We start from the raw sequence: 26,197 nt of genomic DNA on the forward strand, positions 1-26,197 counted from the left end.
GGCCAGTCTCCCCAGTGCCGGGCAAGCCTGCGGGGAGAGGCTTCTCCCTGGGTGTTCCTGCCCTAGTAACCACTTCTAGAACACAACACCACAATAGGCAAGACATGGGGATCCTACACTCGGCTGTACGCTTCTCCCCTGGCCTCAAGGCAGGGTCAGCTCAAAGGTGGAGCTGCCAGCAGGAGGGCACAGATGCCACCTGCTATGAGGCTGGGAGAAGGGAGGGCCCGTGGATGGGGGAAGGGGCAGGTTCCCCAGCTCAGTGCTCCAGAGCCACTCCTGCGGCCAGGGGAACGATCATGGAGCATCTCCTCTGGGACGGGAATTTTAATTACGCTCACAGCAACCCTAGCAACTTTACAGACAGGGAAACCAAGGGTTGCACGCAGGGCATAAAACAGGCATTGATCAGGCTGGGATCTGAACCCAGGTTTATCTGACCCCAGGGCCTGGACTTTATCATCCATGCTGGGGCAGAGCCAAGGGAAGTCAGAGGGAGCGAAGGTTGGGTGTCAGACCTGACTCAGCCCCTACCACTCACTGTCCAAGGCCAATGTCACGACAGTGGAGGGCACCAGATGGGAGTCGGAGATGTGGCCTCCCACGTGCCTGTTGCGTGAGCTACTCCCAAGCCTCATCAGTACAACAGAGACTGTGTCTCCTCCCTCGCAAGACAGAGGAGACCATTCAAATACATGAGAGAATGCCTGGAATATAGATCTCAATAAATGGGGTTTCGTCCTTTCCAGGTGGACGCTGGATTCTGCCCCTTGCCTTGATGCCCTAAGTCAACCCTCTGGCCTCAGTTGCTCCCCAGGCACCTGAACTACCCCAAGCCTCTGTGTGCCCCTGCTCCCAGGCCCGGGCTGTGAGTCCCACTCACTTGTTGTTGTGGAAGCTGTGCTTGGCAGCCAGGTTGGAGCAGACAGACGGGGAGTCCTTGGTGCCTTTGCTGATGATCCGGGGCTTACTGTCAAAGCAGATCTGTCCGGGGAGAGGGTGGGCTGGGACCTGGCATGGGCACCCGGGGAGGGACAGACTGGGTCCCTGCAAGCCCTGCCCTGAGTCAGGGGAGTGAGAAAGGGAACCCCAGGATCTGTGGCCCCTATCTCTCTGGCTCTAGCTCACAGCCTGGACTGTGGCTCTCTCTGGTCCCCCCACCCCAAATGCCTGGGGCGGGGGGGTGTAACTCCAATTCTCTGAGCCCGAGTTTCCTCAACTGTAAGCTGGGGTAACCATGCCCGCTGTCCCATGGGTTCACTGTGAAGCTCAGAAAGGACATAACAGAATGGCGAGTGCTTTGAGAGCACATGCAGCTGCCAGCTGGGAGCGGTGATTCCAGGCTGACTGCTCTGAAGGGAGCAGCTGGTCCACCTGCTCGAAGAGCTGGGGGGAAGGGCCGGCCATGCAAAGGGTCGGGGTTGGGCTGAGCTGGACCAGCAGCCTGGATCCGGAGCTCTCACTCCACGGACGTGGGCCTGACACTGTCACTGCCCTCATCATGCTCTGATCGGGCGGGGGGAAGCAGGGGGCCAGCAGGGTCATCTGGGGCAACTCGGGGAAGGAACTAACAACAACTTGGTGGTGCTGGTGGGATCAGAGTGGAGCCTCGGAGGGTCTGAGATGCAGAAACACAGGAAGGGTACTCCCAGGACAGGAGGCAGCCTGGACACAGGCAGGGGAGTGGGTAGGAAGCTGTGATGGGCATTGGAGTCAGCACAGTGAGACAAGGAGGTGTGGGGAAGATGAGTACTGAAAGCCCCCGGCGCCGAGCCTGGCCTTTGATGGTCAGAAGGAAAGAGGGGGTACGATTATCTCTCTTCCTGGGCTCAGTTTCAGCCTCCCCCAAATGAAGGGGCTGGATAGGATCTGGGCTCTAGCATGCTAGGGTCCAATGGGCCTTTCTGACAGTCCAAGGACTTACTGATTCTAAAGTCAGGCCTCCCAAAGCCACGGTCCCAAGACGGACATTTTATAATGGAGTGCACTGGGGAGCCCCTCCCCCAGCCCCATGTGCGCCATTGACCGTGGAAGTGGCAGGCGAGTGGGCAGATACCTCACAGAGGAAAGTGAAGATGCCCTGGTGCTCCTTAAGGAGCTTGGCGATGGTGAGGCTGCCACGCTTGACGCCCCCCAGCGGGTCAAAGAGCAGGTCACGGTTGAGGGTGCCCTTCCGCTCCTCTGTCCACACGTCGATCTCCTCCTGATGGTAGGCGAAGGTGCAGTTATCCCCGTACTTACAGTCCTGCTTGTTAATCATGTCTGCAAAGAGGCAACAGGACACACGTTCTGCCAGGCGGGACGGCAGCCCGCAGAGCTCCTGGGACCGCCACTGCGGCAGGCCGGGCCCAGGTTTATCTCCGCCACGGCGGGGGTGGGGGTGGGGGGTTGACCTGCTCATCACAGGACTGGGGAGGGGTCTGGCAGCAGAGCTGGGGGAAGCCCTTCTCAGGCCAGGTCCCTTCTTTGCTCTGCACCTGTGTTGGGGGGAGGACCTGTTTTTCCATCTACAAAGCATGCAGTTACCCCACCCCACCACCTCACAAAGCCGCCTTACGTGGGTCGGGCAGGATGAAAGGTAGGATAAAGGGCTTTGGAGAGGAATACAAGCCTCTACATAAACAGGAGGGGTGTTTCTCTTACTAGTCACCAGGAAAATACCATTGGTTAAGGGCCTAGGCAGATTGGGCTGGGATTCCCTGGGATTCCTCAGCTGTTGGTCCCATAAACAGAGAACTGGGCTGTTGTGAGGGTTAAGTGAAATAATAAATAAAACCCCTGGGGACCAGGAGGGCCTGGCGGGCTCAGGCGGTAGAGCGTGCGACTCTTGATCTTGGGGTTGTGAGCCCAAGCCCCATGTTGGGTGTGGAGCCCACTTTAAAACAAAAAACAAAAAACCGAAAAACTCCTGGAGACCAGAGAGCTGGGAGGGCAGCAGGCTCACAACCCAGAGCCCTGCCATTTCCTGGGGGCAGGAACTGCTTTTCTTCCTTCCTCTCCCCTGCTCACGCTCTTTCTAAGTCTGCGCTGCCCCATCCTGCTGCCAGGCTGCAGACACACGAGGACAAGTGAGCCGGTGCACAGACGATCACCACTGGCTGCTCTGTGCTGGAACCAGTCCTGCACCCCGTGGGGAGCCCTGCAGGGAGTGGCTTCCTAAGATCTGGCTGCCGCTTGACCAAGTTCAAAGGAGTGTGCAAAGGAGTCAGGATTCAGTGTATTTGGGGGGTGGTTAGGGCAGAGGGGGGGACTTGTAAGGCTCACAGAATTTGGACTTCACCCACACTGGCAAGGGGACAGCTGAGGCCTTTGAGCCCAGGAGTGACATGTCCTCAAGATCCTGCTAGGAGGACAGCGAGCTGGTCCAGAAAGCCTGGGGCTACTGCCATGAGCTGGGTGGGGGGACAAAGGCAGAGCCTCCCAAAGTCTCAGTTTCCTCATGTGGAGTTGTGAGGAGCGTGATGGTGCGTACAGAAGGGTGGCACGATAAAGCGCTTTACAAGGTCATGACTGTTCACGCAGAGCCACGTAGACCGTGCCAAGACGCTTGGTCGGGAAACAGAAGACCCCAAATAAGGTATGTGACAAACGTCCGTCAAATACCGGCCAAATCCACATGAGCCAGAAGTGAGGAAAATGACAACATAAGCAGCTTTAAAAGCTACTATTGGGGCGCCTGGGTGGCGCAGTCGGTTAAGCGTCCGACTTCAGCCAGGGCACGATCTCGTGGTCCGTGAGTTCGAGCCCCGCGTCAGGCTCTGGGCTGATGGCTCGGAGCCTGGAGCCTGTTTCCGATTCTGTGTCTCCCTCTCTCTGCCCCTACCCCGTTCATGCTCTGTCTCTCTCTGTCCCAAAAATAAATAAAAAACGTTGAAAAAAAAAAATTAAAAAAAAAATAAATAAAAGCTACTATTATCCACTCTATGTTAACTGACTAGGATGTAAATAAAAACCTCAAAGTGATACTGAAAAAAAAATAAATAAATAGGGGCACCTGGGTGGCTCAGTCGGTTAAGAGTCCGACTTCAGCTCAGGTCATCATCTCACGGTTCGTGGGTTCAAGCCCCGCATCGGGTTCTGTGCTGACAGCTCGGAGCCTGGAGCCTGCTTTGTATTCTGTATCTTCCTCTCTCTCTGCCCCTCCCCTGCTTGTGCTCTCTCTCTCTCTCACACAAATAAATAAATAAACTTAAAATAAATAACCAAATAAATAAAAGCTATTATTCATCAAGCCCTTTACTATGTGCCAGTCTTAGATGCTTTATGTGGATTCTCTCCACATCTCTCCAACAGCCTTTGCGACAACCGCAGGGACAACCACCACTCTCTGTGAACTGCTTGACCCTCCCACTCAGCAGGGGCTCCAGCTGGAACGGAACATCCCGAATATTCCCACCAGTCTGTGGAGCTGTCGGGGTGGGGAGCTAGATGCTCACTCTGGTGTGGGATTCATCCTCGGGGAATGGCCACCCGTCTACCCGTGATGAGGGGCAGAGCCCAGGTGGGCGTGAGAGGAGCGAGGCCCCGGCTGTGCCGCCCACCCCTGCCGCAGCCCACCCACCTTTGCACAGGTAGTAGGAGCCCACAAAGCTGGTCTTGGTGGGCCGGGGCCTGATCCGCTTCCAGGTCTGGTCCTCGGAGCTGCGGAGCCGGCCAAGCAGGATATCGCGCTTGCACTTGTGCTCGAGGCCCTCCCGGTAGGTATAGTCACCCGCCCTCGGGCCTGTGGGTACACGTGGACAGAGACGAACTTCAGATGTAGAAATGAAGGGTGACAGTGGACGGGCCCAAGCCATGGGAACTGGACTCCTGCCTAAAAACACACCTCCTTCACCTGGGCTTCCTGCCAGTTCCTGCCACACTCTTCCTGGCCACACGTTTCCTGGAGGCAGGTTGAGGGGAGGCCCCCTCCAAAGCACCCTTTCTAAGGCACCCAGCCCCCTTCCTGACCCTCCAGTGAGCCAGACATTTTGTGTTTCCCTAGAAGGTATCGTGAAGACAGTACCTGGCAGAGAGCAGGCCAGCCCCTTTCTGGTCCTGCCCAGCGTGGCACTGCCCCGATTCACCCTCCCCCGCCCTGCTCCTGCCAAGTCTTCTGACGCAGAGCCTCCTCTGCCCTGACAGTGAGGAATCAGCCCTTGTGGGGACCCCGAATGACCTGGCTGTGCCAGCACCAGGCGCATAGCAGTTCATGGGGCATTTGTCAGCTTCTCAGCGCAGGGGCAGCGGGCGTGTGGACTGGGGAGGCAGTCCGAGGTCCTTGTGAGGAAGAACTTCGGCGTGGGCATAGCCATCCAACAAGATGGCGCTCTGTTCCCCACCCCCGCAAGCCCCTGGGAACTTCGGTGAGATGACTCTCATGGATGACATGTACGTGGCAGGGGGATGAAGGGGGAGGTCTTGTAGGGGGTAGACGACAGCAACTAGACAACCTCTAAGGTCCTGTTCACCCTAATACCCCTGAGACAGAGAATTCTAGACTGCTAAGATTTTTAACCCTGGCATCCCAAGAGAGTATCCCATGAAAACTTCAGGGCTTCTGGCAAATGAGTCTTAGTCTAGAATTCTGAGATTCCAGGTGTGCTGAAAATGGTCTCTAGGCATTGGGCATCTATTCCAAACTTCTGTAGCTTCCCTTGGATTTGGGAGCTGGGGATTTAGGAACCACATTTCCCAGACTCCTCTGCCACCTGGGTTCCAGGCAAAGTTTGCATTCGCCAAGGAGATGCAGTCGTGAGAAGCGGACCAAGAGGTGGAGGTGGAGTGAGGTGTGGGCCAAGGTGTCCCTGCAACAGCCGGTGGGCCTCCACTCCATGGCCAGGAACCAGCCTCCGGGCTGTGGGCAGCTGTGGTTCAGGCCAGAAGGTCCAGCGGCCCCCCGGTCGCTGTGTGGAGCAGCACAACCCGACTCTGGTCCTCAGCCTGTGGAAGAGCAGCCTAGAGGCCAGTGGAGCCTCCCAGCTTCCGCTCCTCCAGCCCTTCTAGCAGTTTCGAAAGCCCAAACTCCCATGTTCTATACCATCCAAACTCCCCCGCCCACCTGCTTGAAATACCCGGCGGGGATTCTGTTTTCCCATGCTTCTGACGGGTACACGAGGGTTCTGTTATTTGGGGATGTGATACTCTCCAGGTTCCCAATATCTCTGGACAGAGGGGTGACATTACCTGTTTTAGGGTAACAGAGTTGGCAGGCCTGCTTGAACTCGTGGGTGGCAGCCAAGGGGTTCTTGATGAGCAAGGCGGTGTTGGGCATGGAGGGCTCTGGCTGGGATGGGAGGAGGGTGGCCATCTTGGGCACTGGACCATGGCCAGAGCCACCAGGGCCAGCCTGGGCACCAGAGGCTGGGGGACCCCGTGACCGCCCCCCGCAACCCACCCAAGATCAGAACTGTAGTTCAGTGCTACCCTCCTATTTCTCCTACCCTCCCGGGCAAGGAATTCCTTGTAACATGATCCAAGAATCTATAACATAGGGATCAGAATACCCTAGTGGGGGTACACAGTGGCCCAGAATCTTCCTTTGAGCAAAAGCCCAACATGAAAGCAGAGAAACAGGAATGGCCCGACTGGGACCTGTGCACATGCCCTCCCCACTCCCAGCCTCTATCTCCCAAGCCCCCAACACATCAGCAGATGGGGGAGGAGGCAAGACTCAGAGAGGTTAGGTTACTTCCCCAGGGCCACACAGCTCGTGTCTAGGCTGAGGCCAGAGTGCAGAGCGCAGGCTGCCTGACACCTGCTCAAGTGCTCTCCTAAACTCAGAACCTGGCTGAGTCCCGAGAACAGGGGTGTTACGAACCCCGGAGAAGTTACTTAACCCCTCTGAGCCTCAACGTCCTCTTCTGTAGGACAAGGGTTGGGCCGTGCCCTCAGCTCACCCTGCCAGCAGGCGGCTCAGTCCAGAAGGGCTAGGAAGAGACCATCTCTGGCCCATCCATTCTGAGGGTGCCTCTCCTTGGGAGATGCAGTACCCCATCTCATGCAGAAGGCTCACCCCTACTTTCAAGCCCACAACCACTTCCCTGCCGCCCCTGGGAGGGCCCAAAGTGCCTGGTCGCGGATCTGGGCCAAGTACTCACCGAGGGGGCTGGTTTCTGAGTACCACTTGGGGGACGATGGTCCTGGGACTTGGTTTCCTCTGGGCAAGAAAACACAGAGGTCACCTATTCTGCTCTGAAGGGCGTGAGAAGCCCTCTGAGGACTTCTTTGTATGCATTTCTAACTTGTAGGAACCCCCCAGGCCACACATCCACTTCTAATTTGTGCTGATCCCCTGACTCTACTCTCAAGATCACTGCCCAGGAACAGAGAAGTGTCCCAGCCTGCACATGTCTATTCTGTGCTTACCTGCTGTGGTCCCCACTCCCCCTGGGAGAAAGCCCAAGCTCTCAGCTTGGCTCAAAGGTCCTCTGACACCAGCCTCAGGTCTTCAAGGCCCTTCTCCTCTGGTTGACTACTCTGCTTGTCAGAGAGTCTGTCCATCAGGCAGGCCTGTATCCTACTGCTCTTTTAAGACCTTCTCCTTCAAGACCTCGCTCAGCCATTACCTCCTCCAGGAAGTCTCCTCTGACCCCAGAGCTGAGCGAAGCACATCTGTGCTCCTGCAGCCTCATGGATCCCCGAGAGATTCATCCCCTGGGCTAGGTCCAACTGTCAGAAAGCTGGTCCAGTAAGGGCCCAGACAGGTCTGCTTCCTCTCTGGGTCCCTGGCACCCAGCTCAGAGTGGTGATGAAGGAGCTTGCAGGCTCGCACTGCTTTCCCCAGCCTCAGGAACATCCCCATGGGATCCTACCAGCCTGCCCCAGAAGTCTGGGCACAGAGCAACATACTGCAAGTCTGGAGTCCTGGATTATCCCAGCTCTGCTGTTTGATCTTGAACAAGACACCCAACCCCTCTGGCCTCAGCCCCACACTGTGCTGAGCACTGCAGGAGACACAGCAACTCAGAGGCCATTGTGGCTCTGGACCACAATGGGGTGAGAGGGCCTGGGCTTTGGCCGAATAGAGCCATAATCCTGACTCCAGTCTCCAGAGATTGGCGATGTGGTGGCACTTGAACAGTCAAGGGGGTGGGGGTGAATGTGCCCACCCAGGTCTCACCCACAAAGGAGTTGGGCTTGTCCAGGGAGCCACGGGTCGACCCAAAGCTGTCGAGGGCATCCAACCGGGTATCCGAGTATGGCAGCAGGTCGAGGGAGTCCAGTGCGGAGCCTGGGGGGTCGAGGGCATCCAGCACAGAGGCGGCCAGCTTCTTGGAGGGGTCCATGACGAGGCCAAAGGAGGCAGGGGGCAGTGGGCTGGAGACGGGAATGGAGCCACCCACTACAGGTGGCAGCAGTGGGGTCCCACCGGGAAACACGGGTATCAGCTGGGGCAACTCGCTGGGCACGCCGCTGCCAGGCAGGCCTCCCTGGACCAGGGACTGCGAGGTGGGGAACAGAGGGAGGGGTTGGAGGAGAACTCGACCACCCAGGCCTGGGCAGAGACAGGCACTGTGGACCCCAGGCAAGCCAACTCCTCCGTGCCTCAGCCCAGAGCCATCCCACGAGTGGAGCTAAGGATCTTTGTGGTCCCTCTGGTTGTGTATTCTAGAGCTTCAGGTTTATACCCGAAGCGGGTCCCTTTCCCTCCCCAGGCCTCAGTTTCCCCAACTGTGACATGGGAATGGGACCCTCCCTCCACCCCTTGTGGGACAGGTGATGAAGGTGTTGGGGCCCTGGGGAAGGGGAGGGGATCAGGGGAGCAGAAGAATGGTGGCAGCATGGCTCACCAGTGAGTCCAGGAGGGTGTCCAGCTCCGGACCAAAGACATCCCCGTCGGAGAAGTCGTCCAGGCTCTCAGTGCCAGGGAGGGCCCTGCTGCTGCTGTCCAGGGGGGCCAGCAGGTCCAGAACGTGAGGGAACAGGGGCATTGTGGGGGTAGAGGGGAGGGGGGCCGGGGAGCCTCGCAGGTCCACGTAGCAGTCTATGGATGGGAGAGGGAGGGTTCAGTAGCTGCAGGGGGTCCTGCTTGGTCGGGGGTGGGATGGGGAGGTGATCCAGGGCCCTAGGGTTCTCCTGCAATACCTTCCCTCCTTTCCCTAGCTCCTGTCAGGAATCCTGCCTGTCCCGCCCACCTGACCCCATGCCTGGAGGCTCAGTCATAGTGAAAGAAGGCCTCTACAAAACAGGAGAGGGTCCTTCAGTCCTACAATATCTCTCCAATGGGCCTGGCCCAGTGCCTGAATATTGTCCCTCTGGGCTAAGCAATGCCCTCTCTAAGGGACACTTTTTAAATGTGACTCTTCCTGGAAGTCAGTGAGGAAGAGAAGGGGACTCTCAGTTGGGAGAGGGGCTGGCCTGGAGTGGAGGACATGAGACCAGTGTTACTTTACTGTGTGGCAGACCCCCCACCCTCCTCTCCCTGAGAGGGAAACCCCAGGGCAGGGAGCCCTCAGGCCCAGGCTAGGAGCATCTGAGCCTTCCCTGGGGTCCCATCTCCACCCTGTCCCCTCAAATCAGGGACACTACCTGTTTCGATGTCATCTATGGACCCCAATCCATTGGAAGTTCCCTGTGGGAAGAAAGACACAGAGGGTCAGGCAGACATGGGCTGGGAAGGCCATGGTACCTCCTCCACGGTACCCCACCTCAGTGACCATTGTTGGTAGTTTTTAAGTTTACTTATTTTTGAGACAGAGAGAGAGAGAGAGAGAGAGAGAGAGAGACAGAGACAGAGACAGAGCACGAGTTGGGGAGGGGCAGAGAGAGAGGGAGACACAGAATCCGCAGCAGGCTCCAGGCTCTGAGCTGTCAGCACAGAGCCCGACACGGGATTCAAACTCAAGAATTGTGAGATCATGACCTGAGCCGAAGTTGGGCACTTAACCGACTGAGCCACCCAGGCGCCCTGGTATTTTTTTTTTTTTTTTTTTAAGTAGGCTTCACACCCAGTGCAGAACCCAACGTGGGGCTTGAACTCACAGCCCTGAGATCGAGACTTGAGCTGAGATCAAGAGTTGGATGCTCAACCGACTGAGCCACCCAGTTGCCCTATTGCTGGAATTAAGCTCGGGTCTGGACAGGCAAGAGTCAGGAGGCAGGAGTCACACAAGTCTCACATCTGCCCTTTGCTGGAGGAGAGCCCCGGGCAGGGAGAGATATAACCTCTGAGCCTCGGTTTCCTTACCCGTCACAGCATAGGGTCCATACCCCGGGCCGGGTGGCTAGGATTTTACTGAGCCCTCCTACACCTGTGCCCTGCGTGGATAGTTTGCAGCTGTATGGCAAAAGTGCCACCCCTCGAATCACCAGTGTCACTCCCCCAATTACAGCCCCAGGCCGAATGAGCCCTGGTGAGATTCCACTGCCACTGGTGGACCTGCTGTTGGAGGGAAAGCTGGGCCTGAGCTTGCTCTGTGGCCTTGCCAAGTTCCTCAGCCTCTCTAGGCCTGTTCCTTTTTCTGTGGAGTAAGGATAATACAGTCGCCCACCTTCTAGGACAGTTAGAAGTTTGAAATCACTTGACATTTGCATAGAACCCAGAACAGTGCCTGACACACAGGAAGTGCTCTCTGTGTCTGTCAGGAGGCTGGCCTGGGGGGCCTGGGTGTTTTCGCTCACCAGCCTCCACATTCTGTCCCCACAGACTCGCCTGCCGCATCGTCCCTGCCTGGCGTCCCCCTCTGGCTGCGGGCCGAGTCGTTTCTCGAGCCTGGCACATCCTCCCCTTCCCCAGCGGGGCCCCTGGGCGACCCCACGTTCTCTGTGCACCCACCGAGGGAAGCAGGGGGACCAGAGCCTCACTGCTGGCCACGTGGCCCCGTGGATCTACAGTGGCACCAAGAGCAACAAGACTTACCCAGGACCCTGCCTCACGCCAGGCCGGGCCCGCACTTTCCAGCCAGACAAGCGCAGCCCTAGGTCCAGGTGCCCTGAGAGGTGTTCTCCCCCCACACAGAGGAGGCGTTGGTCCAGGGACGCGGCCACTCCGGGGCCAGAGAGGGGCTGTCTGACCCCAGCCCGGGCACCGGCACAGAATACCTCCTTCTTGTGCCCTGGAGCCTGGCCCTGCACGGAGAAGTTGTGCCGCTCAACGTCCGGGGCGGGGCGGGCGTTGGCTGCACAAACAGCTGCTACTCCCACGGGAAGCATATGAAACCCGTGAGGTGGGGACAGAGGTGCCAGAGGAACGTCTCTAGGGACGGCCGGGCGTCTCCCTGCTCGGTGCTGTCCAGGGCTCGCCAGGGCCCCCGCCAGCCACCCAGCTCCAGCCCATCATCTCTCCCTGCCCCTTCCTGCTAGGGACACTCAGGTAGCAACGAGTATGGAGCACCTCCGCCCCGGCGAGCCTTGTGCCCGTGGCTGTCACCAAATGGCAGGCCCTAGCAGCTCTCCGAGAGGTGGAGTGGCCACCTCAGATAAGGGTGCGCTCAAGACCTGTAGCGCCCGGCTTCTTCCGAACTAGAACTAGTCTTGTGGCCTGGGATACGCGTTTCTCTCTCCTGCCGCTAGGCCTGTGCTCGAGCTGTGTCTCTGTCTTTGAGTTTGGCTCCCTCCTCCCCAACCAAGGCTGCCTCGGGTTCTAATCTGTTCCTAGAACTCACGGCCTCCCTCGTGTCTCGCCCCTCACGCTGCCGACGGGAGCGCTGGCACGGACCCCGTGCCTGCCCGTGTCACCTCCAGGTCGTAAGAAGCTCCCGGTGGCTGCAGCTCATGAGTCCCCACTGCCGGTCACACACGTGGAATGACTGACCGGCTGAATGACTGGGACTCCTGTGCCGGGGACCCCTGCCAGGATCCCCGCAGCCAGGCTCACACACGGTGTGTGTGTCAAGCTTCCGGGTCAGGGGATCCGGCTGGAACGCTCCCCCCTCACTACTCTGTGGAGCCTTAGGCCACTGTGTGTGTACGTATGCATGTAAGTATGTGGCTGTGTGTGCGTGGTATGTGGACACAGAAGCGTGTGGATGTGACTGGGCGTATGCACGTGCGTGTGCGCATGTGGACACGCGCAGCACCATGTGGCCCACAGAGGCAGGATCTGTGGAGTCCACTCTGCTTGGGCTCCTCACAGACCCCGACCCCCATGGCCAGCCCTGGCCCCTATGCATGTGGTGGGGGCCCCAGCACGGTTGCGGGGATGCGGGGATGGTTTGGCAGGGGCTGGGGTGCCCAATGCCATGAGTGGCACCCTCTGTGGTCCCCTGGCTACAGACTCAGTGGGCACTGAGGGCGGGCCCTTGTGGAGCCGGGCATCCCTGACCTGACTCCGAAGTGGCGCCAGGCAGAGGCACTGAACAGAGGAAGCCATGGTCCTGCTCTCAGATGAGCTTGTCAAGGAGCCGAGGACACACACACACACACACACACACACACACACACACACCATCTGGTGCGTGAGGAGGAGGTGAGGAAGGAGAGGGATGGCAGATCTAGACTGCAGGGGGCCCTGAACGCCAAGCAAGAGTATCCAGAGTTTTTACTTCTAAACAGATGCTTTAATTAATAACCACCGAGGGTCTCCATGCTGGGGAGAGACTCATGAGGCCTGGCTGTCAGAGTTCACCCTGGGGGACAAGAAGGGGAGGCTAGCCCAACCTCGAAGACTGGGATGTGGCCTTAACCAGGGCAGTCACCGTGGGAAGAGAAGGAAGGAGCAGGGGTACCCCATCACGTACCTAGCCAGGATCACCCCAGAGTAGTCCTTTAAGGTACAACATGTCACTATCAGCAGAAAACAGAAGGGAGCCCCCATTGCTTGAGCTCTAGGAATGGGGCAGGAGCTGTTGATACCCAGAAACTCTGAATCGGATTTGCCTGGGGGCTCCTGGGTGCCTCAATTGGCTAAGTGGCTGACTCCTGGTTTCAGCTCAGGTCATGATCTCTTCATAGTTTGCGAATCTGAATCCACATTGGGCTCTACACTGATCAGCGCAGAGCCTGCTTGGGATTCTCGCTCTGCCCCTCCCCTATTTGTATAGAAGGAAGGAAGGAAGGAAGGAAGGAAGGAAGGAAGGAAGGAAGGAAGGAAGGGAGGAAGGAAGGAAGCTAGCTTTAAAAAAAAAAGAAAAAGAAAAAAAAAGATCTGCCTGAATAACTCCCTGCCTCCCTAAACCCTCTAGAAAGAGGAACGAGGAGCCCTGCACAGTCCCCTCTAGCCAATATGGCCTCCTGGCTGTTCTCCCCACACACTGGGCACACTCCTGCCTCAGGACCTTTGCACTAGCCATTCCGTCTGCCTGGTCCCCCAGACCTCCTCAAGGCACATCCCTCACCTTCAGGTTTTTGCTCCAGTGTCTCCTCACTGAGGTCTTCCCTGCTCACTGTTTAAAACTGCAACCCCTCCCAATTGCCCCAGCATTCCCCAGCCCCCTTCTCCACCGCACTTATCACTTTTTATTTGTTGTCTCCTCTAGTTAGACTGTAAGTTCTACAAGGGTGGGGCTCCTTGACTATTTCTTTCTCAGCTGTATCTCCAGTCAATTCTATGCTGGGCACATAGGAGCCCTCAATAAATCCCTTCATATACCGCCCCATCTGAAATGTTGTTTTACCAGCACCCCATGCGCTGCCTACTCCGCAAACTTCCGGTCTCATTTTAAAGGTCACTGATGCCCAGTCTAAATCAGGCCTCCCTATTCCAATGGCCCATGGCTCCCCACACGTTGTCTTTACAGCTTTCATGATGGTTTGTAACCAGAAATAATCAGGCTAGTGTCCATTCACCCTGGACTGTGAGCTCTTTGACAGCAGGAACCATGATTGTTTTCTTTTCCATGTACCTAGTCCAGGCTCAGTGGACTCAGACAAGTCACCCAACTTCTTGGTTTCTCCTTGGTAATAGGGGTAGGCAGTACCTCCCTCAAGCAGTGTGAAATTATTTGCAATTGTTCAGTCAGTCAGTCAGTGCTATAGTCTGGATGTTTGTGATATGTTCAACGAATGTCAAGTTCATATGCTGAAATCCTACGCCCCAAAGTGATAGTATTAGGAAGTGTGGTCTTTGGGAAGTGATTAGCTTGAGGGTGAAGCCCTCATGGATGGCATTAGTGCCCTTATAAAAGAGACACCAGAAATCTCCCTTGCCCCTTCTGCCATGTGAGGTTCCAGCTAGAAGGTGCCATCTGTGAACCAGGAAGTGGGTCCTCACCAGAAACTGAATTTGCCAGCACCTTGATCTTGGACTCCCCAGTCTCCAAAACTGTGAGAAATGAATTACTGTTGTTTATAAGCCACGTAGTTCACGGCAATTTGTTAGAGCAAAATGCTATAGCTTTTTTTTGAGCATCCAGCATGTGCCAGGCTCAATAATATCTGGTTACGATCCACAAGGAGGGCTGTACGGGCAGATCCACACTGGTCTCCCTCAGCACCCAGGAGTCCCAAGGGCAAGGATGTGCCTAACTCAGCTATGTTTCAGCTCCCAGCCCAGGGCCAAGAAGGGGTTCCCTGGGAGTTTGCTGAGTGAGTGAATGAAAACCCTTAACGCTAAGAAGGCAGGCAGGCCTGCTGCTGCTTTGCTGTGGGATGTTGGCCAAGTCCCTTCCTCACTCTGTGCCTCAGTCTCCCCTTACGTACAAGAAGGCAGGACACCAGCCTCCACCGGCGCTCTTAGAGCCCGTCCCTGGTCTTCCAAAAGGCGTCGAAGTCTACCTGAGCATGTGTGGCGAGCAGTGGGAGAGTCCAGTGTGTGTGCTGGGCCCTGGCACCGCCCCGAGGGTGAGCCGGGTCTGTTGGTGGTGGCACAAGGGTCTTGGCCCCGAGGAGTGGGGACGTCCCAAACCCAGGGTAATGCTGTAGTCTCAGCAATTATTGCTCCTCAACTCCCTCGGTGCCACACTCCTCCGGGTATACTCCCGTTCTGGGCGAGGGAAAACACCCCCGTTTCACAGCTTTAAAAACTGAGGCTCAGAAGTGAAGGTTCTGCTCAAGTGAAGGAGTCTCAGGTGTGAGCTCTGACCCCCACTTCTGTGCATCTCCCTGGCAGTTGCTTAGGCAGGGGTATCGGGAAGGGTCTCAGTGGGGGGTGTATACTTGAGCTGGGCCTTGAAAATGAAAAGGCAGAGAAAGCAGGGTATGGAGGAGGGGAGACATTTGAGACCCAGAGGCCTAGATGCAGAATGGCCAGTGAGGAGGAAAACAGCAAAAGAAGGGTGGGGGTGAGACTTCCCTGCCCATAGTGGCCGCGGCCTGTCCCCACACTTTGCCCCTGTGGTCACAGGAGGCCCCTCTTAAGAGGTGGAGGTGCTGTGCGTCCCAGAGGTGTTATTAGTCTGGTCCAGGCCCAGGCTATCAGCCAGGTGTATGGCTCACATCAGTGGGGGCCGGGACAGATTGAACCCAGCCCTTCAATCTAATGGCCCAGGATCCACTGCTGGGGGCGTGATACCCCCAGAGAGTGAATCCAAAGCTCTCATGAGGGATGAACCAAGATAGGTTGATACTGGGGGCAGGGAGGGAGGCCTGGGGTCCCAGCCCCCATCCTACCTGATCCGCCAGGCCAGCTGCAGTGCCATTACTGAGCAGAGAAAATGTTTCCAATTCCTGCAGGGAATAGAGAGGTGGGAAGAGATGAAGGTTCAGGAAAGATGCTCAGGGTCCCATCAATTAGGGCAGCTGAGCGTCCATAGTGCCCTAAGGCTCCCTGCCCCAAGGCCTGTCAGAAGTTACCTGTTCTCTCTCTGGAGCAGATTTGGACGTTTTCTTCCTGTAACTGTGACCTGGCAGAGGACGGACCTCCACATACATGCTCCTACTGTGTGCCAGGTGCCACATCAAACATTCTTTGATTTTGATGATCCGCCCAGGAACCCCCTGAGATGGGCATAATCATCCCCATGTTCCAGATGTAAAAACCACAGGGGGGGCAAGAACTAACTTGCTCAAGGTCACAGCAGACTCTAGAGCCGTACCCTCTCCTACATGCAGCTTCCTGGCATATACAATAGGTGCCAAGTGAATAAGTGTGGATCTAAACGAGCCAAATAGATATCTGCACTATACAGAGGTTATGTGAGAACATGAGGCGGAAAAGACACCGGTGTCATCTCAGGCCATCTCGGGGGTGCTTAAGTCGGCCAGGGCAGGGGAAGGAGGAGGTGTTAGCAGCTGGTGTCTAAGGTGAATTGGAAGCTTTGACTGTTCTCTCCTTTTTCCAAAAGGTTCTGGAAGTCAGTCCAGGGCTTTCGGCCAACAGAGAGGGAAGATCACCTGTTATCATTCCTCTCTGTCCTGGCCTGGCCCTGGCCACCCTCCCCCACTTCTCCCCAAAGGTGCCTGGGCTCCCTTCAGACCTCCCCATCTCCACCCCCGTGGACTCCCAGCACCCAGAGCCCACCTACCTGGGGCCTCTTATACGCTTTCCGAACTCGAAGCCCAAGCTTCTGAGCCAGCTCCTGACCAAGCTGAGTTACGCTCTCATCCTGCAACAGCAAGACACAGGGTGGAGGGGGTTAGTCTGCCCTAGCTCATGCAGCTGTGCTCCAGAGACCTTGAACAGCACTGCAGGGAAGGGGTGGGGGGGTCTGCTGTTACCCCAAGTTCTACAGATGGAACCAGCCGAGCGCCCCACCCCATGTTACTGACAAGGAGGCGAGGCCCTAAGAGGGGTCATTGGCTGCCCAGGTCACACGACTAGCATGTGGTGGGGCTGAACCAGAACCCACGCTTCCCTTTTTCCCTTTCACTGTGGGGAGGGGAAAGGAATAATTTTTGCTTTGGATTTTAAAATTATCTTTTTATTTCTAGGGGCACCTAGGTGGCTCAGCCGGTTAAGCATCCGACTTCAGCTCAGATCAGGATCTCATGGGGTCATGAGTTTGAGCCCTGCGTCGGGCTCTGCACTGACAGTGCTAGGCTGGCTTGGGATTCTCTCTCTTCTCTCTCTCTCTCTCTCTGTCCCTCCTCACTTGCACTCCCTCTCTCTCTCTCTCTCAAAAGAAATAAACTTTAAAAAATTTTTTGAAAAAGAGGCAAAATTAAATTATCTTTCTATTTCTAAAATTCAGCAAGGCGTAGTGTCACTCTACTGTAGATGGTTGAAATGTTGCAGGGAGAGCAAGAGCTCCCCTGGATCACCCCCTTCCCCATCCTCACACTAGGCTCCTCCCCGGAAGGAACATGCCTTGTGGTCTGACGTGCTGCCCTGCAGCTCTTTTCCAGGAATGTGCATAACGTGCCTACAGACAAAAGATATATCTTTATCCTTTATATAGGATATAAAAGGATGCTATAAAGGATGCTCAGGACGCTATAAAGGATATAAAGGATGCTCAGTTTTGTTTTGTGAGGATTTTTTTTCTTTTTTTTAACATAAGTGAGATCACATTACACCTATCGCTCTACGACTTACAACTTGCTGCTTTCACCACACGATGTCCCGGAACTCTTTGCAAGGAAGGACATGTGGGTCGTGCCCGGGCCCACGGGAGCGAGAATGCAGGAAGTTTGGAACACAGCCAGCCGGCCCACAGTTAGTGCTCGATAACAGCACCCAGCATCCCTTCCTCCCTCCAAGGCTGTGTTACTGTACATGCATTAAGTGCCAGGCAAGGGCTAGGACCAGAGACGCCACTAGCAGAGGGCAGATGGGGCCCAGGCCTCGAGGAGGCTCCAGTCTAGTGGGAGAGACTAACCAGTAAAAAAGAAACCGTGACTGTGGTCCAGGCAGCAAAGGGGCAACAGGGATGTTGTAATACCCCGTGCATTTGTCCACCTCCCTACCTGACGAGCTCCTGGAACCCAGGGCCAGAGTCTGAGTCATCTCCGGTCCCCAGTACCCAACACGGAGCAGGGCTCAGCCAGTATTTGCCAACAAAGACTGGAGCATGGGGGGATCCCCCAACTCAGAGTCAGAGGCCCTAACTGGGCCCCGGAGTCCTCACCTGTACAGTGAGGTAAGCACCACCCTGCCTGCCAAGGAATGGCAGACATGAGACTTGGATGTGGACCTGCTGGGGACACTAGGAAACGCTGTAGGACCAGGGACTATTGCCATAAGAAAGGTTCTCAATTGTGAACTAAGCTGAATCGGAGAAGCATGACTAATAAACAAAAGGACAGTAACAGCGAATGTTTTCTGAACCTACTGTATGATTTTCAGATTCCATCCTCATAGCTCTATGATGCCTGGTATATTACCACCCCCGTTTGACAGGGGCGCAAACCGAGGCTCAGAGAGACTAAGCTGTGGGTCCAAAGTCACACAGCTAGTAGGTGGCTAACCCAAGATTAGAATTCAAACCCAGGCCAGCCCTCTGACACCAACATCCTTGACCACTATGCACATGGCCTCCCACTCTCTGTTCTGACCACCAGATCCTTCCTGCTTCTTCTGGTCCCACTCAAGCCCACCTTCCTCCAGGGAGCCCTCCAAGATCCTGATCACTCCTGGGCAGAATTGAGCCTTTTCTGAGCCCTTTGACACTCATTGTTTCAGGGATAAAATAGGAGGGGTGCTTCATAGACAAGGAGCTGATGAGCAGATGGGGGAAGTGTTTTGTCCAAGGTCATGCTGGGGGTCAGTGGTGGAGTCAGACCTAAACCCCAGGGATGTTTCCACGTCTCCCAGCAGACTGTGGGTCCCTGAAGGGCACAGATCTGGGTAGTTCGTGGGTGCTTAGTAAATACTTAAGTACTTAAGAAGTGGGTGAATAAAGGAGGAGGGGGCATGCGCCCAGCTGTGTGTGGGCCAGGGCAAGCAAGGCTCACTACTGGTCAATTCCCTGCCTCTCTCCCACCTAGTGACAGCTTGGACATCAGGACCCCCACACATGTGACACCCCTTTGTGTCCTTATTGCAACCCTAGAGGTTAAGAGTGCCAACTCTAGGGGCTCCTGGGTGGCTCAGTCAGTTAAGCGTCTGACTTCGGCTCAGGTCATGATCTTGCGGTTCGTGGGTTTCAGCCCACGTTGGGCTCTGTGCTGACAGCTCAGAGCCTGGAACCTGCTTTGGATTCTGTGTCTCCCTCTCTCTCTGCCCCTCCCCTGCTTATGCTCTGTCTCTCTCTCAAAAATAAACATTAAAAAAAATTAAAAAAAAAAAAAAAAAAAAGGAATGCCAACTCTAGAATCAGACTGCCTGGGTTCAAGTGTGAGCTCTGCAGCCCACAGCTGTGATTCCCGGGTAAGTTCCTCCGTCTAACTCAAAGGGCTGATGCAAGGATTAAGTGAGTTAATACACACTGTGTATTTTCAGCAGTGCCTGAAACACAACCAGAGCTCAGTGTAAATATCAGTATCTGCCGGTCCATGGCACAGGGGGGGACACAGGCTCAGCAGAGCCCAGCCCTGCACCAGGACTCAGGGCACTCACGTGGGGCCGCGCGAGGGAGCACCGGCTGCTGCATTCATATGCCTCCTTGTGACGCCCCAGCTCGCTGAGGGCACGTGCCTTGCGGAACAGCGCCCGGATGTTCTCGCCGTCCAGGCCCAGCGCTTTCTCACTGTCCTCCAGTGCCTTCTCATACAGGCCCTGCGGAGAGGAGTGGGAGGCCACACGGTCAGCTCTGGTTACCTCCCTCCCACCCCTTTCCCTACAGAGACGGGGGGAGGCTAGAGGATCGGGGAGGGGGCTTCAGAGCTCCAGGAAACACCTCTGACATTCATACTCTGGTCAAGGGCAACTGTACGTCCAGCTCAGGGGGCTGCAACGGGCACTGGCAGGCCACTGGAGGTTGGGGGATGGCCTTCAAATTCTGTAGCAATGAGCCTGGCCATTCAGACACACCTACTTCCATATCTGCCTTCAGCTGAGAACTTCACGGCCCAAGAGTAATCAAGGTACCTCTGAGAGGAAGTGAAATCAAGAAGGCAGCTCAGGGTACAGAACACGGTGTGAACAGGTACCTGGCACCTTATCCAGAACAGTCCACTCTGGATTGCAGAGGTGTTAGGGGGTCCTCTAAAGAGCTCACAGCAGAGCATCCCTAAGGATCTGGTGAGTGACTGAGTCAGTGAGCAAGCAGGACAGGGAAGAGGAGGAGGCCAGAGCTTTCGGGAGGATGGGGGGAGATGGGAGGGAGCCCAGGAGGAAGGAGCAGGAGTGGCCAGGGGTTTGCAGAAAGAGGCAGTGCACGATGAGGGTAGCGGTTTTCAGCCCTGACTCCCTACAGACTCCTATCCATGCCCAGGCCAGCCTGATGAGCGTCTAACAGTCTAACATCTAACTTAATTCATCGGGGGTGGGGCTCAGGCATCCGTATCCTTACAAACCACTTTTTGTACCATGTATTAGCACTTTAAGGGCTCTCCAGGTGAGTCTGTGGTGCAGCTGGGGCTGAGAGCCACGGAAGCAGGCGGTGACACTCCCACAGGCGGGGGTGGAGGAGCCGGGCCTGCAGAGGCTCACTGGGGTGTGGGTCCAGCTTGGCTGGGCATCTGCGGGAAACGGCGGGCAGGGTGAAGAGGGGAGGGGGGTGCGGGCTCACCATGGTGAAGTAGCAGGCGGCCCTGTTGACATGCAGCTTGCACAGGAGCTCCTGGGGTAGGGCCACCTGGTCGGAGGCAGCGTAGTCGGCCACGTTCAGCCCCTCCATGTACTGTACCAAGGCCTGCTTGTAGTCCTTCTCCCGGAACAGGTCATTGCCCTCAGCAAACAGGTTCTGCACCAGCTTGAGCAGAAAGGCCTACCAGGGAGTGGGGTGTAGAGGGGGCTCAGGGGTCTGCATGCGGCCCCAGCCCTGGCACCCGGCCTCTACACCCTCCTTCTCCGGGGCACCCCTGCCGTTTGCCTTCCCCCGGCCCCGCCGCCGATGCTCACCTCATATTCTTCTTGCTTTAGGGGTAGTGTCGACCTAGCAGGAAAAGGAGAGAGACACAGAGTCTGGGTGAGCCCGGGGTCTCAGCCTCATGGAGGCCCCAGGAGCCAGAGCCAAAGGCCCCAGATCATTCCAGGAGTGGGCTCCTCTACCTCAGACCTCAGATGTCACCTGGTGGATTGGGGTAAGGGAACAGCAGCCTTTTCTCCCCAGACCAACACATGCTGGTCTTCCGTTTCTGCTGGAAGGGAGGGAGGAAGGCCTTGTGTTTGCCCCAGGCTTTCCGGGTGCAGATGCTGAGAAGGCCAGCCAGCTGGCCTCTTCCTGAGAAACCAGTTCTCTGGGAATGACCATGCCCCCGACACGCTAAACTTGTAAATGCAGGCCCCAGGCAGCAGGAAAAGTCCACCTCAGGTCCCCCCAGTTGGACAGCTTCTGCCCTTCTCCCATCCCAGCCCCCCAAACACACATGACCTTGGCCAACGCCAGGTCAAAGCCTGACTCCTCATTCCAGCCCAGCAGATGGGGCTGTGGGCACCCTCTCCTCCCCTGTGGCCCACAAAATGCCAGCTCAGTATAGAAGAAAGCATCAGTCCAGGAGAACAGAGCCACATCTGTCAGGCTAAAGGGCTAAGCTGGAAGAGCACCTGGGGTTTGTCTCCTGGTCCTTCATGTCACAGAGGTGAAAACAGACACTCAGAGTGGACAGTGACTCAGCCAAGGTCACACAGCAGGTCGGCATCAGAGCCGGGACTAAAGCACAGGGCTGGGGCTCTTTCCTTTGCCCAGAGCTGCTGCTGGCACCTGGGCAAGAGAGAGCAGCCTGAGCCAGTCAGCCAAAGGGGTGAGAGAAGACACCGAGGTCCCTCCCCTGTGTGTGTGAGGGAGGTGGTGTCCCTGATTGTGACAATGGGGCTCCCATCCTGCCCTCCTTGCTTCCCCACCGTCAGGGACCAGGGCCCATCCCTGTTCCCTGTACTGCCCAGGCAGGCCCCACGGCTACCCTCCTGCCTGGCTTCCCACCTCCAGCCTCTCCCCTCCAGCCCCAGCTCCCGGGTCAGTAGGGCACACTCTGACCTGAAGGTTACCTCATCCACACAAGCCAGTGCCACCCCACCCATGCAAGCTGCTTCACAGCTCCTACAGTGCTCCGTGCCCAGAGGTGCCTAATAAATGCTAAGCACACAAAATCTACATGTGATAAAAGTTAATTTTAAAACCAGCAGGGGGGCGCCTGGGTGGCGCAGTCGGTTAAGCGTCCGACTTCAGCCAGGTCACGATCTCGCGGTCCGTGAGTTCGAGCCCCGCGTCAGGCTCTGGGCTGATGGCTCGGAGCCTGGAGCCTGTTTCCGATTCTGTGTCTCCCTCTCTCTCTGCCCCTCCCCCGTTCATGCTCTGTCTCTCTCTGTCCCAAAAATTAAAAAAAAAAAAAAAAAATGTTGAAAAATAAAACCAGCAGGTCCTACTGTGTTACCCTGTAAAGCAAACTCTTAGGAGACTAACATAGGGGTTCCCGGGAGGCTGTCCTATTGCTGAACCTTCTAGGAGCTCCTCTCTGGAAAGGGGAAGGAGGACACAGAGCGACCTACCATTTACCTCCAGCACAATGCCTCTGTGAGGGAAGGGGCCTTGTCTCATTTCGCAGGTATGGACTTCACCCAGGGAGGTGGGGGGGGGGGGGGGGGGGAGACTCAGAAGGCAGGGCTCAAAGGTCCAGCTCCAGAGAAATCAGTGACTTAAGTTAAAGACAGAGTTCTTGGGGCGCCTGGGTGGCGCAGTCGGTTAAGCGTCCGACTTCAGCCAGGTCACGATCTCGCGGTCCGTGAGTTCGAGCCCCGCGTCAGGCTCTGGGCTGATGGCTCAGAGCCTGGAGCCTGTTTCCGATTCTGTGTCTCCCTCTCTCTCTGCCCCTCCCCCGTTCATGCTCTGTCTCTCTCTGTCCCAAAAATTAAAAAAAAAAACAAAACAAAAAAAAAAAAAACGTTGATAAAGACAGAGTTCTTACGAAACACTGTATCTGCAAGACTGGCCTCTGAATAAAATTTGAACACTCCCCCCAAATCTGGCTCAGTTCGTTAAGCAACAGACTCTTAATCTCGGCTCAGACCATGATCTCCCGATCTGTGAGTTTGAGCCCCGCATCGGGCTCTGCACTGACAGTGAGGAGCCTGCTTGGGATTCTCTCTGCCTCCCTCTCTCTCTCTCCCCCTCCCCTGCTTGCACTTTCTTTCACTCTCACAATAAATAAATAAACTTAAAAAAAAAAATCCCTCCCCCAAACGGAAGACTGGCCTAGAGAAGAGGGAAAGGTGGGCCACAGCCCTCGCAGTGGCCTGAGCAAGACAAAGTGACCGTGTTGCAAGCTGAGGAAGGACAGCATGTGAATGTCAACACAAGCACCATCAGAGCGATGGGAACACCGTGTGTGTGACAAGGGACCCAGTCTGTGGTGAAGAGGCAGGTGGTGTTTTAGAGGTCAGTGTGAGAGAACAAAATTGGGGAGTTTATATGAGGGTTTGTAGACATAAATCCTAGTTTTGTGGGGATTCCTATTTAAGAAAAGAAACACAAGGGGCATCAGGGCGGCTCAGTCAGTTGATCACCCAACTTTTTTTTTTTAACTTTATTGAGAGAAAGAGAGAGCGAGCGTGTGCACACATGCGAGTGAGTGAGCGGGGGAGGGGGGGAGGGGCAGAGAGAGAGAAGAAGAGAGAGAACCCCAAGCAGGCTCTGCCGTGGAGCCCCACGCGCCCTCAAATTCACGAACTGCGAAGTCATGACCTGAGGGGAAATCTGGATCGGACACTTAACCGACTGAGCCACCCAAGCGCCCCAATCATCCAACTTTTTAAAAAAATATTTTCTTCTTTTTTTAAAATGTTCGTTTATTTTTGAAAGAAAGTACAAGCGGGGGGAAAGGGCAAAGAGAGAGGGAGACAGAGGATTGGAAGTGGGTTCTGCGCTGACAACAGTGATCCCGACACAGGGCTTGAACTCACAAACCATGAGATCATGACCCAAGCCAAACTCGGGGGTTCAATCAACTGAGCCAACCAGGTGCCCGTATCCGACTTTTGATATCGGTCCAACTTTTTTTTTTTCCTGGTCCAATTTTTGATATCCCTTCAGGTTTTGATCTCTCAGTGCTGGGATCGAGCCCCATGGTGGGCTCTTTGCTGAGCAAGGAGCCTGCTTGGGATTCTCTGTCTCCCTCTCTCTCTGCCCCTCCCCTGCTCTCTTTCTCTCTCAAAATAAATAGTTAAACATTAAAAAAAAAGAGAGAGAGAAAAGAAAAAGAACACAAAATTAGAAACTAAGAATTGCTAAGGGAGCCTTCCAGGGCTTTGGAAAGGACCCACACAAATCAGGGGCCCTGCAGATTACACTTCATTAGTGTCGTGATAAATACGCCTCTGGAGATCTATTTAAGAGGTAAAAAAAATTTACTGAAAATATTTTGTGTGTAAAGAAAAAAATTAAAAACAAACATGGCATGTGTTTGAGGGACAAATAATGGAAAGAAATGTGGGTTTGGGGTCAGCTAGACCTGGGTTAGAATCCTATCACTGGGGGCGCCTGGATGGCTCAGTCGGTTAAGTGTCTAACTCTCGATTTCAGCTCAGGTCATGATCTCACAGTTCGTGAGTTTGAGTCTCACCTTAGGCTCTGCACTGACAGTGCTAAACCTGCTTGGGATTCTCCCTCTCTCTCTCTGCCTCTCCCCTGCTTGTGCTCTCTCTCAAAATAAATAAACATAAAAAAAAAAAAAGAATCCTATTACTTAATAGCTGTGTGACCATAAACGGGTTTCTTAACGTCTCTGAGCAAAATGGAGAAAAGACCACCTACTTCACTGGGCTGTTGTGAGGATTAAGAAGATGATGGACATGAAGGGCCCAGCACAGAGCCTGAGAGGTGTGCTTAATAAGTGGAAACTGATTTACTGATTGATTATAAGCTGTGCACAGGCAAGCGGGAGAATTAACAGGGAGCGTGCCAGCGTGTAAGGAGGGCGAAGGTACAGTGGTATGCTGAGCGGGACTGAAGGGTGACCAGGGTCAGGGAGTGTGTGTGCATGGGGGTGGTTTCACAGATCGCCCCCCGGCCGCCCAGCCCCTGCCATGCCAGCCCCTTCCTAGCACAACCCATCTCCTCACTCCCCAGCACACAAGGGAGCCTGAGCAGCAAAGGATGAGTGAGAAGAAAAGGGAGAGCTGGAGAGAGCCCGGGCATGGCCGTCCCTGGCCCCCCACCCGCCCAGCCAGCCCCACACTCACTGAATGAACTGCAGCCCCTTCTCGATGTCCGCCTTCCGTCTCTGCCTCTCCATCAGTCTCTGGGGGAGAGAACAGTCCATCAGTTAGCAGGGGCCGGTGGCTGGTCGCAGTCCCCATCCCACTGTGCGCTCCCTCTCATTCCTGCACTCATCCCATTTCACAGGTGACGCTGAGGGGCAGTGACCTATAGAGACCGTCTGAACCAGACCACGCAGCTCCTGCCCTGCACGCCCAGGCCCCACTGGACTCTGGTTCTGTGCTGTTCCTTTGATGGGCAGGGAGCTGCATGGAGGCCTCCTGCCCTTTCTCACACATGGCTTGGGCTGCAGTGCTGCACCAGATACCCTCAAGTCCCAGGAGAACACCTTGTTTGAACAGCAAACTCAGTCCAGGGAGAAGAGACAGGGAAAATGCAAAACGATGCCAGTGACTATAGCTACAATGCAGCACCACACACTTTGTATAAGGGTTTCTTTGAATCATTCAACAGTGCCACGAGGCAGGTGTCATTTTGTCTCCATTTTATCAAGGAGAAAACAAGTTCAGGGAGCCCCAGTCTTGAGCCCGCTCATAGCTGAGGCAGGATTTGAACCCAGGCCATCCTCTTTTACCACCAGCAGCCCCTCTGCACTTTGAACCAGCCTGGCCTGGAGCAGGCCAGATGGCATGGTGTGTGCCCTGTCTTGGCAAGGGAGGGAATCACCCATGTTCTGGATGAGGAAGACAGAGGCTCTGCAAGGCTGAGGACAGGCCTGAAGTTGCACAGCAATTGAATGGCACCGAGCACGCGCAGGGGGCTTGCTCCAGAGAGGCAGCGAGTGGAAACTGCTTAAGGAGAAGGGAGGCTCGGCAGTAGAGCTAGAGGTTTGGTCTTTAGGGCAAAGCCCCCAGGGGCTGGGAGCTCCCCGCCAGACCCAGACGGCCCAGCTGGCTTCCGTGGCACTATGTATGGGCTAGAAGATCAGTTGGGATCAGCTGCTCCCACCCAGTGGCAGCCCAGAGTGGGGTGGGCCTCCTCCTGAGTCAGAACCTGAGCCTGGGGCTCCATCACCCCGCGGGAAAGGGGCTGGAAGCTGCCTGGTCTCAAGCCAGCATTTTCCGTCCAGGCCACTCACGGGCCTCTTCCACGCTCTGCCCCACAGTGTGGCCCTCACTCTCCCCCCATCGGGTGGTTACAGAGAG

General features: G+C 55.8%; 1 protein-coding gene and 1 long non-coding RNA gene across 2 annotated transcripts in view; both read right to left on the minus strand.

Annotated features, from left to right (window-relative positions):
- Positions 1-26,197, minus strand: part of ZC3H7B (zinc finger CCCH-type containing 7B) — a 61,421-nt gene that overhangs the window by 10,693 nt on the left and 24,531 nt on the right. The window contains exons 2-15 of the mRNA XM_058741197.1: positions 25,016-25,074; positions 20,741-20,774; positions 20,409-20,606; positions 19,295-19,453; positions 16,323-16,403; positions 15,469-15,525; positions 9,511-9,553; positions 8,772-8,965; positions 8,102-8,423; positions 7,080-7,138; positions 6,166-6,265; positions 4,562-4,723; positions 2,057-2,262; positions 884-984 (exon numbers count right to left, since the gene is read on the minus strand). Of these exons, the coding sequence (XP_058597180.1) occupies positions 884-984; positions 2,057-2,262; positions 4,562-4,723; positions 6,166-6,265; positions 7,080-7,138; positions 8,102-8,423; positions 8,772-8,965; positions 9,511-9,553; positions 15,469-15,525; positions 16,323-16,403; positions 19,295-19,453; positions 20,409-20,606; positions 20,741-20,774; positions 25,016-25,068 (1,769 nt within the window). The 5' untranslated portion in view covers positions 25,069-25,074. The remainder of the gene's footprint in view (positions 1-883; positions 985-2,056; positions 2,263-4,561; positions 4,724-6,165; positions 6,266-7,079; positions 7,139-8,101; positions 8,424-8,771; positions 8,966-9,510; positions 9,554-15,468; positions 15,526-16,322; positions 16,404-19,294; positions 19,454-20,408; positions 20,607-20,740; positions 20,775-25,015; positions 25,075-26,197) is intronic.
- On the minus strand, positions 22,278-22,801 carry LOC131518794 (uncharacterized). The gene is made up of 2 exons (XR_009265284.1): positions 22,749-22,801; positions 22,278-22,503 (listed from the first exon to the last, which is right to left on the minus strand). It is a non-coding gene; the product is annotated as an uncharacterized LOC131518794 (long non-coding RNA).

The sequence above is a fragment of the Neofelis nebulosa genome, chromosome 8, assembly GCF_028018385.1.
Source record: "Neofelis nebulosa isolate mNeoNeb1 chromosome 8, mNeoNeb1.pri, whole genome shotgun sequence".
NCBI lineage: Eukaryota > Metazoa > Chordata > Mammalia > Carnivora > Felidae > Neofelis > Neofelis nebulosa.